At 40.2% G+C, this 16,403-nt stretch overlaps 1 protein-coding gene across 1 annotated transcript; it reads right to left on the reverse strand.

The window, feature by feature from the left end:
- Positions 1–201: 201 nt before the first annotated feature.
- det1 (DET1 partner of COP1 E3 ubiquitin ligase) lies at positions 202–13,881 on the reverse strand. Its single transcript, XM_004564611.4, has 9 exons — positions 13,694–13,881; positions 12,753–13,075; positions 12,334–12,600; positions 12,030–12,242; positions 11,724–11,947; positions 7,748–7,877; positions 4,988–5,178; positions 2,981–3,172; positions 202–1,042 (listed from the first exon to the last, which is right to left on the reverse strand). The coding sequence occupies exons 2-9, from the start codon at positions 12,999–13,001 to the stop codon at positions 853–855; spliced, it is 1,656 nt and encodes a 551-aa protein (XP_004564668.1). The 5' UTR covers positions 13,002–13,075; positions 13,694–13,881; the 3' UTR covers positions 202–852.
- Positions 13,882–16,403: the final 2,522 nt, after the last annotated feature.

The raw sequence follows: 16,403 nt of genomic DNA on the forward strand, positions 1-16,403 counted from the left end.
AAACGATGCAGATTACTTGTTTCTGCACTCTAAAGTGTGTGAATAAATGAATTCATATAGAAGAATCTGAAGCAAAGAATAAACAGGGCAATTATTTATAGGGGACAATAACGCTGCTTAAATCTACACACACACACACACACACACACACAAAAACACACACACACACGCACACACACACACACACACGCACACACTACCCAAAATGTAGATCATTTTATTGCCATAAAATATATACAAACAGTAGCATGTAAATTAAAAAACAAACTGTAAAACTAATCTAAAATAACATGACCTCTTTCCACATCCATGTGAGGAAAAAAAAAAAAAAAGTTTTCTTGACTGCTGCTCACCGACTGGATAAGAAATTCGGACCTGAATGTGCACAGCAGGAAAAAGAAAACACCTTTGGTTCCTTCTAAGAGGTCCGGCTACCTACAGCTCCCACCTCAGCTGCACATCAATCACTCTCTACACATCTCCATTTACACTTATTCCACCCTCTCCTCCCTACAGGTCGCTCTTTGTTTGGTGGAGGAAGGGGCAAAGAGAAGGCAAAAGGGAAATGGCAGAATTGCAGCCTTCTCACCGAGAGAGAAGAGGGGCTGAGGTGCAGTGAGTGCTGCGTGATGGCAGGGGAAAGAGGAGAGGAACAGTGGTTTCCATCAGGAGAAGAATGCAGAGAGAAGGCTGCTGATTTCTCTGGAGGAGGAGACGGCGACTAAGAGAACAAAGTGTTTTGTGCCTCCCGATGGAGGACATGTTTGTTGTATTGTCACCAGTAGCTGCTAACAGAAGCCCAACAGGCCCGCAGTTTATCTCCAAGTGTGAGTCCATTTTTACGCCAGCTCCTCACGCACACACGTGTCTCATGTGGAAGTTGACCACGTACTCTGCGTTGGTGCGCTGGACAGAAATGGCAAAGGGTTCAAAAGGGTGGAAGGTGAAAGCGACCAGGCGACGCACAGCGTGATTAACCGGCCGTCCCAGCAGGCCCGCCTGGATCTTAAACTTCAGCAGGCCGGAGTCACGTGCATAAAATCTGGTGGGTCAGAGATGAGAGACACAGAAGCTGCGTTAAACTCATTTAGTCCAGTCTCTTCTTTTCTAGAACGCTCTATGATGAAAATCCAAAGTATTGTTCTTTCATCTTTTTTGGGGAGCAAGCGGCTAAGACTATGACTGATTAACCTGTCAATAATTTTGCTAATCAGTTGATAAGCTTAAAAAAAAAAAAAAAAAAAAAAAAAGGTGGTGACAAATGGCCCTAATAATGGGTCAGGCAATCATAGCCTAGCTGTGAAAACAACAGTGTCTATTGCTTATTTCAAATGACTTTAAATTTCAGTGAATGTTTCTTCTGCACTTGGCTCCAGTCTTAATAAGAATTGACTGGTGTGACAGCATATCACAGCTCAACATTAAAGAATTTAAAATTTGCTAATTCTCATATTTTTTGAATCAAAGTGTCTGATCTAACAGCGGTTTTTATAACGGCACGCACATCACCGCATCCAGCGCCTCTAAGACAGAAGCTACAACTGAACGAAGCTGGTTATGAAGGCACCTCTACAACTCTTATAATTATTGGCCAGAGCGTGCCAGTCAGCTGTTTTTAATGATTTCAGTATAGAGTGCATAACTGAAAATGATTTCATACGCTATAAATAATAACAGTCTGTTACATTTTGCTGATAGGTCAGTGAATGGTAAATCTAGAGAAATGATGCGGATGTGATTTTAGCTCCAAGTTCTCCACAACAGACATTTTGATGACAGGAAAAGTACAGGTGTAAGTTTGCTACTGCTGCCAGCTCTGGTGCTCTCTAACGAATGCCAGGTGAGCTGAACGGTGCTGGTCTGTTAGCACAGGTCCCACTGAAGGACACCAGGCTCTCACTGTGGCCTCATGGAGTTTGTTTCTGACAGTTTGGTCAGACACATGGCACGTGAGCCGTCCGTTTTAGGTTATTATGTAGGGGTCTGGTAGTGCTGCTCCTCGCAGAAAAGAGCAAATACTGGTTTCTGCTGCTGTGTTGATGGCCTTCTATAGCCCCAACAGCTCCCTCTTGTCTCTGTATCCTTGCATTTCTTCCACACTGTTGAGACTATGATAGGAAACAGAGCAAACCACGCCATGCTGGAGGATCTGAACTACCTGTGCAACCTGCGAACCAGCGAAAAGCAGAACTGGAGAAAAATCAGTCAGGACATATAAGGACACCGCAGTAGTCTATGGCCAGCACCTGCAAAGCCATTGCCTTTTTGTGCGTTGCCTGTTGCACATTCTGCAGTGCACCTGTTGTCACTTCATTTACTCACACAGGTGAAATGGGCTGACAATGGTTTATGGTTTCTAACCAGACAGATTGAGATCCCTGAGCCATTCCCTTTTTATCTTGAGTAATGTTTTATTTTCACGCCTATGTTTTCATTTTATTACTGGGATATATAAAGATAATGCCAGTGGGAACAACAAAAATGGCCTCAAATGATTATTTTTTTCTAAACTAACAAAAAAAGAAAGTTACCATGTGAGAAGTTTTGTTAAATTTTCTTTCATATTTTGGTTGTTTTGCATTTTTCCAGAACATTTTATCGAAATCGTTGATGTTTAATTTACAGCTGATTAACCATTTAGTTAAGCGACAGTGTGTCCTCCACATCACTACCCAAGTTTCATAGTCAGTAAGGCTGCTGGATTACGGCACAAAAACCACCATCACAATTATTTGGTCAAAAAAATGTTAATCTCAATTGTTTATCACAATTATTTATTACGTTTATAAACACAAAAATGTCCTTTGGCACTGGATTTCTTTAAATATGTAAATGAAAAACAATCAGGATAAATTAAAACAAGATAGTAGTGGAAATCGCAGTCAAGAAGGAGAAAGCCTAATTTCTGGACATTAATTAGCATGAATCGCGTCACGCATTAAGATTACAAGAGGACTGGTCATCCTGATGAAGTCCATACCTGATGGGGTGGTCTCCGCAGGTCTTAGGCCTCTCCATAACTGACACCCACTTGTCATCATAGCTGAAGAGGGAGAGGTCGAGGTAAGGGCTGCTGCTGTAGGACTGTGCGCTGATGGGCAGCTGACCCAGCAGCCGACGCACCGCTTCAGTATGGCCGCCATATTTGGCATTCACAATAGTGTCCTTAAATCTGAAGCGGCAGACAGACAGCTCAACATTAGCTAACCCCTGTGATCCTGAATTGTCTCGTTTCCACTGCAGCTGGGTTTATGTGCAAATTCCCCATTTATTGAATAGATTTCCATAAATGGCATTTAAAATAAAAAACACTTTTCTGAGAACTTCTTATAAATTGTAGTCTCCAAACTCTCACTATATATTTCCAGCACTCAGCAGTGACTCAGTGGTCTCACTCCTCCTCTCTCCCTTCACTCTTCTAAGCTCGGGATCCATATTTTTCAGACGTGCTCTCACTTTGTTTCATACTACATTATCTCCAGTCTTACCGGCCTGTCTGTTTCACTCTACCTGGCTTGTGCTAGACTGAAGCCCTCTGAACTGGGCTTCACTGCCAGCTAGTTGTAAGTGGTACAAATCGGGTTTGCGGAATGTGCTCACCAGCTTTCAATTTCTCCCCTCCTCCTGTCTGACATCAATTTTCACCACTCTAAAATCCAATTCTGAGCTCTTTTCCTCACTCAAACTATCCTTTATCGTCTCCTCCTTCTCCAGCGCCCTTCCTTGCCACCCCATTCTGCTTTACCCTCCACAGGAGGATTTTGTCACCTATGCTGGCCAGTCAAACCACCAAATTCAATCACAGTTCCTCCAGCCACACTAACCGTCTTAATGTCTTTCTTCTATATCCAGATTAAGTCCTAAAACGCCTTTCCTCCCTCCTTTAGGCGATCGTTGCTGATCTGCTTCACTTCCTGACCACTGTCTTAAAATCCTCCCTGACATTTGATGCTGTGTGGCATTAGGAACATCTGTTTATAGCTTGGGTTTTGAAGACAAACATGAATATATTTGGACTAGTTGTCAGCTAATGCTAGTAAGCTTGGTTAGCAGCAGTGTCCACAGATAGCATTATGGGTACATAACACAGATAGTGGCTAATTAAATAAAAATACAAATAAAAATGTCATGACACGTCCAGAGACCTGATTCACAGCTTTTTAATGCCAACATTACAGCCTGGAACAAAAAGTGGTTTTGGCCTGTATGAACAGTTTCTTCCTTCATAACAACTGTATGGTGGGTAAATGTCTTATACACTGACAGAGAGCTGTAGCTAATAGCTCGTAGCTTGGCCTCATCTTCATTAACGTGAGTCACTGAACTGGTTGTATTTGTACTGTTGGTGCTTTCTGGTATCTTTCTTCTCTTCTTTGATCCCTTGCTGGCATTAGGTCTGGATCGACTCATGCGCTGCTGTGGGTGCCAATGGTTGTCGAATTTCCTTCACAACCCGTTTCCATGCATTGCGATCATTGGCCTGGCCTCGTCGAGATTTATTCTGCAATCTCTGATGTCATCTTCTGGTATATTATCCACCAAATAATACAGCTTACTGTGTGGTGCAGTTGTTACTGTTGTCTGTTACTGTGTCTCTCTGTTAGACCAATACAATCTGTATTCGCTAACCAGGCACGTTAGAAATAGATGGCAACTTAGCTATCTAATGCTAGATGATCTATCATCATCTTGTCCAAAATATGGTTACTTCTGGTTATAGAAGAAACCAATATGGCAGTGATCAAAATGCTAAAAAACAGCTCCAAGAGTCCAAAACTAGATTGTGATGGTATGGTGGCTTATGCTGTTTTATATATACAGTCTAAGGTAAGAATCTTAATCTTAACTGAAGCCTAATCTGCAAGACTCACTTTGGCAGAAATCTTCAAATGAGATAAAATGTAGTTTTTGGCATTATGCACCGACTTTGTTAATCATCACCATGTGGCTACTTTTTCATCATTTCACTTTATTTTTTAGTCGGTACCTTCTCTGGACCTGCCGTGCGTAGTTATTTGATGAAGCAGAGCAGGGGAACTGGACAGCTTGGCTGTGCAGGGTAGCATTTCTGAACAGGTCGCAGAAATTCTCAAACAGCTCCAGCAGCTGGTCGGAGGTGTTCTCGAAGACAGCCAGCACCTCCGTGGACACCATGTTGTACACAACAAAGAAGGATGGCTGTGAGAGATCCAAACAGGGGAGTGGAAATTTAGAGAAACACAACAAATCATTCTGTAATTATTTACTTTAATTAATTTAATCGGTAATTAATACTTTGATGTAGCTATGTTTTTCAAAACCATGATCAAGGCCTTTAATGGAGAGAACAAAAAAAAAAAAAAACATAGTCAGACACGAGACATTCATTCTAGCATCATTAAAGCTTTGAAGGCTTCAGCATGTTTACATTACAGGGTCACTGCAAGTTGAATATGGCAATGTTTATAAAGTCTTCAAGGTAGGGCTGCTCGATTATGGCAAAAATGATAATCACGATTATTTTCACTGAAATTGAGATCACGATTATTTGACGATATTTATTTAACCCTTTAAGACCTACTATGGAACCAAGTCCACCAGAGCTTATATATATATATATATTTTTTTTTTTTTTTTTTTTTAACATGCTGTAGTGCCATTTGTGGGAGCATTTCAAGTTGCTATACATCAATACAACTGTTATAGCCCATATTTTAATAATATGTATGCATTAAGTCCATAGTAATTACATAAATTGCAAAAAAGTGCAATAAACTACAAAAAAAATTGAAAATCGCTTTTGTTTTGTTTACATATATTTCTACTTGGAGAAATTTAAGAGGTTTATCCCTCAAAACTTTAAATACAATAAAGTTGCAAAAAATAGTTTCCCACCACAGGAAATTTATTTTGAGTGTCTTCATAGTTTTATTTTGGAGATACACCAATTTTTATATACTGCAGGAAAAACAAAAAACAATCCTATGATGCAAATTTGCAAAGAAAACAGCATGTGCCTCATTTCACTGTGGGAAGTGTTACGAACAGCTGATAGGAACGGCAAAGCGTGTTTCTGGAATATTATGTTTTTGTTCCTGCAAGCGCTTTTTATGCAATTTTTGCAAAGCTATATGTGGAAGGAAACTGTGACCGAGGACAAGCTGATGGCATAAGATGTAAGTACAACTCCTCCGGTTTCATATGCAAAACAAATTATTGCGCTAGCTTACACGGTTCAGGTTCTACAGGGATTTAAAAATAGTTACGCAAAACGGAGCGTGCTGCTCTGACCGGCTTTAAAGGGTTAACAATGACTTTAAAAAAATAATATAAAATAGTGTGCAACACCACTGAAGTTTTGTTTTTTTTTTTAAAACTCTCTTTTCAACCAACGGCAGTCACTCTCCAAATAACTTCTGCTTAGCTTTCCGAGCTTCCCTCGGGTCCTCTTAATCAGCGGTCTCCAACCTTTTTTGCGCCACGGACCGGTTTATGCCCGACAATCCGGTTGTTCAGTCTGACGTCACTAGCCGTGTCTGGGTCTAAACTCCGCTGCAGGTCCATATATCAAACGATCACTATGGCATTACTGAGAGTTGAAAAACTGTCTAAAGTATTTCATCTTTAATAAAATGATCAGCCTTCTCCTCTACCAGGTGTAACAATTGAGTTTAACATCCAGGCATCCATGAAAACGGAATTTATGACATTTAACGGAGTTAGAAGTTAGCAGGGAGTTAGCTCGCTAGCTTCTATCTAAATACAATATAGCATGTCCTGACTGCGGGGTTTTAGAAACAAATTAAAACGTACAGCTCTGCTATCACTTCCAGCATAAATGAAGACAGAAAACTAAACAGCAGTGACGTTTGTAGGGTTACTGAAGTTGGGCTAGCTGGTATATAATGATGTGCTACGTGACCGCTAGCGACACAGCTATGTTAGCATAATATAAACAAGCTAACTTTTTTTCCACTCGATAAAAGTTAACGTGAGTGTTCTCGGTGGTCAGGAACAAATGTAATCGCATGGCAGGATGCTGTAAAAGGACCAAACTTCAGCCAGGAGAACAACTGAGATAATCCATCCACAATACGAGGTTAGTCATTCATATACTGCTGCATGGGCTGGGCTGTAGTTACATCGTAAGGTTTTAAAAACTGAGCTTAAATAAATGATTAGCGGTAATAAAAGCCGAGGGAGGTCAACAGTGGTCGCTGACTGTTTTAGGAGCTTTTTGAGATCAAATAGAAGAAAATACATAACATTAAACATGTTAACAACACAAAAGCCATATTAAACGCAGACTACTTTAGACCCGGAAATAGGATTCGTCGCGTCATCACTGAACAACCGGATATTTTCACGGACCGGCCTTTAAGGTGTCGCGGATAAATGAGGGAGGGGCTAATAATCAGCTCAGTCATTTTTAATGATCGTTGAAAGCCCAGATCGTAATCGTGATTAAAATTCGATTAATTGAGCAGCCCTACTTCAAGGGTAAATTAAAAATGGCTGATTAGCTCAGAAGTCAAATGTGACATTTCTTGAAAATAAACTGAGCATTAATTAGGTCTATTTGTTGCCACAGTGAATTCAGAACTGAACAGAATCTGTAGGACAAGCGTATCCTTGGAGACCTGAAAGAGGAATTCCTGTTACACAGCACAAACAACAAAGGACAGAGAGAGAGAGGTTGGGGAAAGCAACAAAGAGAGGAGAGGGAGGAATTCAAACTCAGATCATATTTTCTGTGTGCTCTCTCTACCTGCGAGGGGTCGGTAACTCTGAGCGTGACCACGTCTTCGCTGGTGTATTTGATGAAGAGGTGATGCTCATCCAGCAGCTGCATCTTCCACATCCTTAAACGTTTCAGCTGATCAAAAAACTGGAAAAACCTGCGAGAAAAACCCCAAAACAAACAAACAAGGAAACTTACATGCTGGATGGCCTTTAATTAATCATAGATGCACAGTGGACAAAATCATGAAGAGTTTCAGTGCTTCAGCAATTAATTTACTCACACAGCATTACACAGAAAATAAGATAACACTAAATAAGCTGAGCTGAAAAACCTTGCCAATTACACAAGTCAGAATTTTGCCAAGCAAATTTAATTTAACTTTTAAATATGAATATTTGTCTGCTCTTTCTTTCTTTTTTTAAATTTAACACAGTCACCATCTTACACTTTATTAGACAGTAAATGTGAAGAGCCAGAGAGGAAATTTTGGGTAGAAAAAGAAGTGGACTGGCATGCAGTAAAGGTCACACGAATACGAATTAAACAGATATATGGCATGTGTGCCATGTATGTATAAGGCCGCCCCTACTTCTTTTTAAATCTGTCTGGCAATCAGAAAAACATGCATGAATTCAGTGATAGCCTGATTCTGTCTGAGTGTTTTTCCTGTTAAAAGGGAGTTCTTCCTTCACACTGTCCCCAAGTGCCTGTTCAAAAGACAAATGTCTGATTGTTGAGGTTTTCTCTCTGATATTGTAAGATCTTTGCTATACAATATAAAGCGCCTTGATGTGACTCATTGTGAAGAGGGATATAAACAAATCACAGGAGCAATGAGGGAGGTGTTCTGGTAGAGCAGGGCGATATGACCAAAAAATATTTATCGTGATATACATTTGAAAATTTGCGATAACGATAGAACTGACGACATAATTGTCACTGGACAAAATATTTTACAACTCCACAACTTTATTTAAACAAGCAGCTGTTTTTTGTGCATTAAAGTAATATAAAAATTTAACAGTGCAAACGCAAATTCCTTGCTGACAGTTTAACCAAAAGGCATTTCCAGTGGAAACTGGCCGACATATCCTCAGCATAACCATGTATAATATCCACTGAGGTTAAAAAGAAGTTATACACACACAATACGGTAATATTATGTTGAAGCACAGCACATATCACTCCGCGAGGCTCCTGCCTATGATAGCCGTAATGCTCCGACAATCCATCAAGCGGTGCGGGTTCGTAGCTCAGCAAAGTCGTACTAAAACATTTGACAGATTTTCGAGCGCCGTGTACCACATAAAATCGTTTCCAGGTCAGTAAACACAACCAGAATTCATACATAAAGCACACGGGATTATAAGGGGCACTGTCGATTTTCAGAAAAATCAAAGGATTGATTTTAAGTGTGCCGTATTTTCCAAAAAACACGGTAATGACGACGGCCCGCTAGCATGCTCTACCAAAAATTGTGCTTTGTTGTGTATCTGACGGACGAAAGCTAAACCAGTTCCACACTGAAGTTGCAGCAATTTTACAAATCAATTCTGGTTCATCAGTTTCATTCAACGATCCGCTTTTGCCCTCCTCATTCTCCGTCGCCGCCATGCTTTTTCTGCCATGTGCATATGAAAACAAAGGCCCTGCGCGTTTGACCCATATTCCATCGCAATATTTCATTTTCTTATCGTTGCCCAACATTATACCGGTATAATATGGCCCAGCCCTAGTTTCTGGGAATTATAGTATACATCGAGTGTACAATGGCTTTACTTTTCAGATCAGAATCAACATCCATGACTTTGTATAAAATTCAAAATGGAATTGACAAACAGATGAAAATACATGCCAAGGAACTGGAGATAATTGTGTCACTCTGTGACAGCCAAGAGATAAGACGGTGCTGTTTCAGGCTTCAGATTTGAGCTACAGCTGATGATTAGTTTTTCAGTACTGATTACGACTCAAATCAACCACTTGATAGATAAAGTTTAAAAATGCGCATCACAATTCTCCAAAGCCATACATACCATTTGATTTTAACGTTGAACCAAAATTAAAATACCCCCAAAATCTTTACTCTAAGTTAATCTAAGATTAAAGAAATGTTCTCATTAGAGAGCCTGGAAACAATCATAAACATCTATCACAACCTGTGATGACATTTAGTACAACTCCCTCTGCAGACAAAGGCTTTCTTATTCGTCCATACAGGCATAGAGATACAAAATATGGCAACCAATAATCAAGAAAATTGAATTATTTTTCTGATAATGGAATTTGAGTTGATAATTACATCCAATAATGTGTAGCCTCCTCAACATCCGGCTGAGCATCTGATTTTTTTGCCTCTCTCTCCTCTGCCATCTTTTGCTGCCCATTTATAGAAGGGCGGAGTGCCTCGCATGCATTGAGGACATAAGTGAGTGAAGAATGGCTGGAGTGAATGACAATCGGGCTCTTTCTCCATATTCAGCAAAATCCAACACTGAGAGATGGCACAAACAATTTATCGTTTGAAGAAGAAGAACATAAACACGGCGAGTCCTATACTCGCAGCTCCTTCTACATCCACCTTTGGTGTGCTTTCCCAGAAGTAGATGCAGAACCCATAAACAACATACAAGCAAACACACCCATCATGAAAAGTGCGTACATATGTCAGGATGTCAGTGGTGCAGTTTGAGCTTTTGTTGGCAGAGTTAGGACCAAATCTAAGGAGGCAGAGAAATAATTTCAGACAGCCAACTGTCCTGGAGCAGAATCTAGCTGTGTGTCTAAGGTAACATAGGATTATAACAGCGTTATTTTACCATTTCCATATCAATGTATATTCAGTGGCAGTCCGCATTTTGAGTTATAACTGCGCTTGTTGCCAAATGCAGTGGTCTGATTGGTCCGATTGGTTTATTCGCATATTGAAAGGATAAAAAAAAAAAAAAAGCCACAAATTTGTTCTTTTAAATTATGCAGTTAGTGTGAACAGCTGCATTAGGAACAGGTGAGTCTGAAAGATCTTTGTGACACACAAAACATTTGCATGATTTTTTAGTGTCCGTGTTTAAAGGCCTCAAGGCTCTGTCAGCATATTCAATTCAATTTTATTTATACAGCGCCAAATCACAACAACAGTCACCTCAAGGCGTTTTATATTGTAAGGTAGACCCCACAATAACACATACAGAGAAAAACCAGAAACCAAAAACAATCATATGACCCTATGAGCAAGCACTTTGGCAACAGTGGGAAGGAAACAGGAAGAAACCTCCAGCAGAACCAGGCTCAGGGAGGGGCGGCCATCTGCCGCAAATCCACGGCAGCATATCCACATAGATATACATTTTTCCCTGTCCACATTTGTATGCCATTATTCTCCACAACAAAGGTTATTTTTTATCAAATCTTAAATTATGGCGCGGTCCTTAATATTTGGCTGTTTGGATATAAATTAATTGGGTCTAAATATTGAAGTATATACAATATCAGATTGCCCTTGAACTTGAGCTTGACATCCCTTTCACTCAAAAGTGCCTAATCTTGCTCTCCTAGCAGTGCACAGCAGCATTTTCCCCACATACAAACTTAATAATAAATAAGCAAATAGCAAATTACACTTAGCGGAGATTCCACCTCTACTGTCTAGAAAAGCAGCTCACAGTTATTCACCCCCTCTCGACATCTGCTACAAGTTAGACAACCATTTTAACCACAACCAGGTGGAGATCTGATGCCACCACACTCAGCTTATCAAAACTGCAGAACAGGCAATAAAGTTTGAGTCTGTCAACAGTTTGACAACATATTGGAGAAGAAGATTATTATCTCTGCAGGAAATGCTGCACAGGAACAGGAAGCTCTCCACCCTAATGTTTTATGTGGCTGAGGATTTAGTTTTAAGTTATAAGTAAGTGAGTACTAGAGATAAATAACTGTAAAGGGCTTTCTGTCACTATATGCAGTTCATTCAAGTCGACTGATCCAACATGATCACTACCTCCTCTTGGCTGTGGCGCTGCCGTCCTGCTCTGCCCTCCTCCAGAGGTAGACCAACAGTCTGTGCTTGAGGGAGTTGATGGTTTTGTCGGTGTACAGACGGGCGAAGCCTGGCTGATTCTCAGCTTGAGTTTCCGTATAAACAGCTGAAAGAGTCAAGAGGTCGTCCTCATAACAGAACCGACCGATAGTCCTCACATCCAGAAAAGTTCCGTCTGGAGTCACCTGACACAGCCACAAAAGCAAATTATTAACGCTTTATATCACAGACTGTCCCATCACTGCAACATGCTATTTAAGCACTCACCTGGAAGACATGGATGGTCTGCTGCTGGACCGACAGCACAGCCAGGATGTTCCTGTAGAGGTAGAGGCCCTGGTTGTGTGACAGGATGATTTTGTCACACTTAAAGGACCTGGTGTCACATAGCCTACCAGTGTGGAGATCGATGATGTGGAGAGAGTAGTCTTCTAAAGGAGACCGGGGGTTGGGAGTCACGGATTCATTGTTGCGGTACACCTGGTGGGAGAAATGTAGATGAAAGGAGCAGCAGGAGAAAAATAAATCATTTCTGCATCTTCCTTTTTTAAATTTTTTACTAAGCTGATACCTCAAAGAAGAATGGGGGCGGCTCCTCGGGAACATAAACAGCCGATCCGACAATGACATAGCGGCAGTCGTCTGTGAAGAGGCTGCACTCCCGGTTCAGGTGCTCTCCATTCGAGGCCACATTTGTAACGTGGAGCAAAGAGAAAAAGCGCTCAAACAGGCGTCCTCGTATGTTGAGGGAGCGCTGATCGTTGGTGGTGAGAAGAGTCTCTCCTTCTTGGCCTCTAAGCAGATCCTGAGCTGCCTGGCAGCCTTGGTATTCGTATATCTGTATGATGAACAACAACAACAATATTTTCTGGTGAATTTCGTATTTCAACAGACTGTGTGAGTTACACTCTGGACCAGATGGAAGATAAGAATCACACAAGATATTTGGTTTAGGGAATGTGAAATAATAGAGGGTTTGTCTCCTCTTACCTCTAGGGAGGTTTGGTCAGAGGAGAAGGCGATAAAACAACGTCCATCTGGTGAAAATTTTCTGAGGAAGCAGGGTGGCTTCTCCACATTAACCACAGTGAAGTTGGGGAACAGGTTCTGGTGGAAACAGCGCACTCGGTACCAGTGAGCTCCAGGTCGACCGGAGCAGATCCTACGCTTCTCAAGACGATGGACCACATTCTGATTTTGGATGCGTCTTGGTTTCAAGGTTGGGAAGTCCTCATCCATAGTTGTCTGACTCTTAAACCCCCTCACAGTAGGTAGTTGGGTTGTTAGCAGTTACAGGTAAGCAGCTACATCACCTGTTACATGTGTGTTTTAAGGGAAAGTGAGAGATGAAAGTGTTAAATGGTTTTGATATCTGTCAAAGTGTCAAAGTTTTAGAGATGGCGAGTTTTACTTTTACATGTGCACCTGCTATTATGACAGAAAGATAGACTATAGCAAACTACGCAATCCAAGAACTTGTAAAACCTTTAAATTTTCTTCCTGTCTTCATGTTCAGGCCTGTGAAACAGACTGTGTGAGATTTTGGAGATATATGCCCAAACTAAAACAAGAGTGATTATTTCACTTTAACATCCACGTATGGCCCATACCATCAGTAGCTGTCACATTTAGGACAACACAGATGGTTAACAAAAAGCAAACTTAACAAATGGGTCCTAACATTTTAAGACAAACATACGACATATAAAGAATGGGCTAAGTTAAGTAAACCATCTGTAAGACATGGTTTCTTCTCTTTTTTGCGCCTTCTTTGAGCCTTTAACGTAAATTGCGTACCTGGACGTTTGATAAAATGATCAATAAAAATAAACTGTTGCATGTCTAAAAAGAAGCTTTCTGTCTTCTCCAAGTCCAGCAGCTTGTGTTAGCAACAGCGTTAAGTTTGGCTGACGAGATCGAGTTTAACTTACCTCCGAAGCGTTCACAACTAGCCACCAACGTGAGTCTCCTCTTATTCGCATACGCTAAAATAATTTCATTCAGCCCACTGAGTCATTGTAACCTGCCACGTTTCTCCAAATCCCAGAAAGCCCGAGGAGTCTCTGGATTCATGAGCCGCTGTGCTTGTTGTTAGACAGCTTATCAGGAAACGTAGAAGAAGACCGCAGACGCCAAAGGGCTGCCATTTAAAACAGCGCCCCCACGTCCTTCCAAGGTGAAGGAGGATATTGCAGTCTGTGACAACGAGGGACTACAAAGAGTATTGTGCAAAGCTAATCTTTGACATGGCTGTAGTGATACTTTTGTACAGTGTAGAAAACTTGCTCAGATCTTTGCCCTAATACAGATGTATTAGCATACATGAAAAGCTTGAAAATTATTTGGTTTTTAACAACTTTTTTGCAAGACTCTAGAAAAGAGAATGTCATAACCCTCTAATAAATGTAATGTAGTGTACACTCATTGACATTTATTAGGTACAAATCGCTAATACAGGGTTGGGCCCCCTCAGAACTGCCCTAATTCTTCATGACATTCTTCATGACACAGATTCAACATGGTGCTGGAAACACCTGAGAGATTTTGGACCATATTGACATGATAGCGTCACACAGTTGTAGCATTTTTATTGGTAGTACTAGCACATCAGTGATGCAAATTGTGTTCCACCACATGTCAAATGTGCTCTGTTGGACTGAGATCTGGTGACTGTGGAAGCCATTTGATTTGGCCAGACAACATTTTCCCCATCTTCTACTGACCAGTTTTGGTGACTCAGTGCAAACTGTATCCTCAGTTTTCTGTTCTTACCTGACAGGAGGGAAACCCAGCATGGTGTTCTGCTGATGTAGCCCATCTGATACAAGAAGGACCAAATCATTGTTTGTTCAGAGATGGTTTTCTGCAAGAGTTTATATCTGATTTACTGCTGTCTTCCTGTCAAATTATACTGGGGATACTGTCCATGATTTAATAAGCCAGTAATCACCATAAACAAAGCAGTACATAATTACTTATTTACTGCTTTGTAGCATTAAATAAGTAAAGTAACAACAAATGTAAAAAAAGAAAGTGACAGAGTACACAGTACTATATTTGTCATTGTAAGATTTTACTATACAGAATACCAATGCTACTTATTAAAACACAAAGTTCACTTTGATTTTTAAAAATTATTAAATGGCAGTAACAGACATACCTTTGTGAAATAAATAAATAAATCGATTATTGTTATCAAATGACACGTTTGTGATTACACTATATAAGCTAAAGTGTAGCCAACTTAAATGTCTTTAATCAAATGACAGTTTATTTTTCCCCAAATTTTATTAACAATATAGAAAACATACAGGGGCCGATCAGCAGTCAAAAGCAACAAAAGGAGCAACAACACAAGCTGAAGTATAAAAATATTCCAATGCCAGCTAGATAAAAACAAAGGAAATGCAACAAAATAAAAAACGGTGCTGTTTATCTTACCATTACTGTATTTTAGAAGCAAATATAGTGCCTTGTACTCTATAACATTTCTTTTTGTATTTTACTCATTTTAAAGATTGACTGAAAGGCATTAAGTCATTTTTGCAATAATTCCAAATAGGCTTAGTTTACAAATACCTACATTTATCAATGAAAACTTTACTGAGAAAATTAAATTACTAATCAAAAAGTCCAACTTTCAGTCCTTAATACACATTTTTAAATTCACTTTCCTTTAATGTTAGTGGGGCCAGCACTCCAAAAAAACTCCACTGACAAAAAACAAATACACAATCCAAAAAACCAAAACCACAAACACCAAAACAAACCGGTGGTTGTATAAATCATGTTAAAAAATTTTTAAATGTGACTTTATTTCAATAGCCTGTTGTTTCAGAAAACCTATTAGCATGATTTGGAACATACTCTCTCACTAACATTTCATATAGATTAAAAAAAAATCACTTTATCAGCTTTTTGATTTGCTTTCCCCCGCTGCCCGCTGCTTTCCTTCTGTGAGCATCTTCCTTTTCTTCGGCTTAGTTAGCTCCCGCCTGTCTGGTGCTCACTCTTTTGATAATTCTGCACATGCTAATGCGGACATCAATCCTTAGCATCAGATAGCGAACTACGAGAGGAAGTCGGTATCGATATTTTTGTCCCACCATTACTACTTCATTTTTCTGAGCATCCCAGTGTATCCTTTCACTGAACTCATTTTTAAGTGGGTAATTGCAGTGGACTGCATTTCGATGAGAACCTTATAGTGGCCAAAAATGAGCCAAATGCACACCTGCTGATTTCACTGAAGTGCCAATTTGCTGATCGGCAGGTGGGTTTGCAGGTGAGGAGCAAGTGCTCCCAAAGACTTTGAACATGATTATAATTGCTTTGACTAAATTGGCAGGGAAAAACAACAGACCTTTGGCCACTGAACCTACAGTGTATATAACTGTCCTGTTTGTTTAGCCTATGTCATTTAACTGATTTGTTTATAGCAGCACGTAGCATACGTGAACCCAAGGTGACCTGTGCTTTGCTCCCCATAATGATAGATAATTAAATTATGATTATCCTCTTTCAATGAGGCATGTTCTTGAGGATGGAGAATAGCATTATAAAAAGAAAAAGAAAAATGCTCAGAGCACATTGGTCTTGGAAGACTGCTAATGGTTCTTTGTGCAATTATCTCTGACCAAA

Source organism: Maylandia zebra, linkage group LG7 (genome assembly GCF_041146795.1).
Source record: "Maylandia zebra isolate NMK-2024a linkage group LG7, Mzebra_GT3a, whole genome shotgun sequence".
Classification (NCBI taxonomy): domain Eukaryota; kingdom Metazoa; phylum Chordata; class Actinopteri; order Cichliformes; family Cichlidae; genus Maylandia; species Maylandia zebra.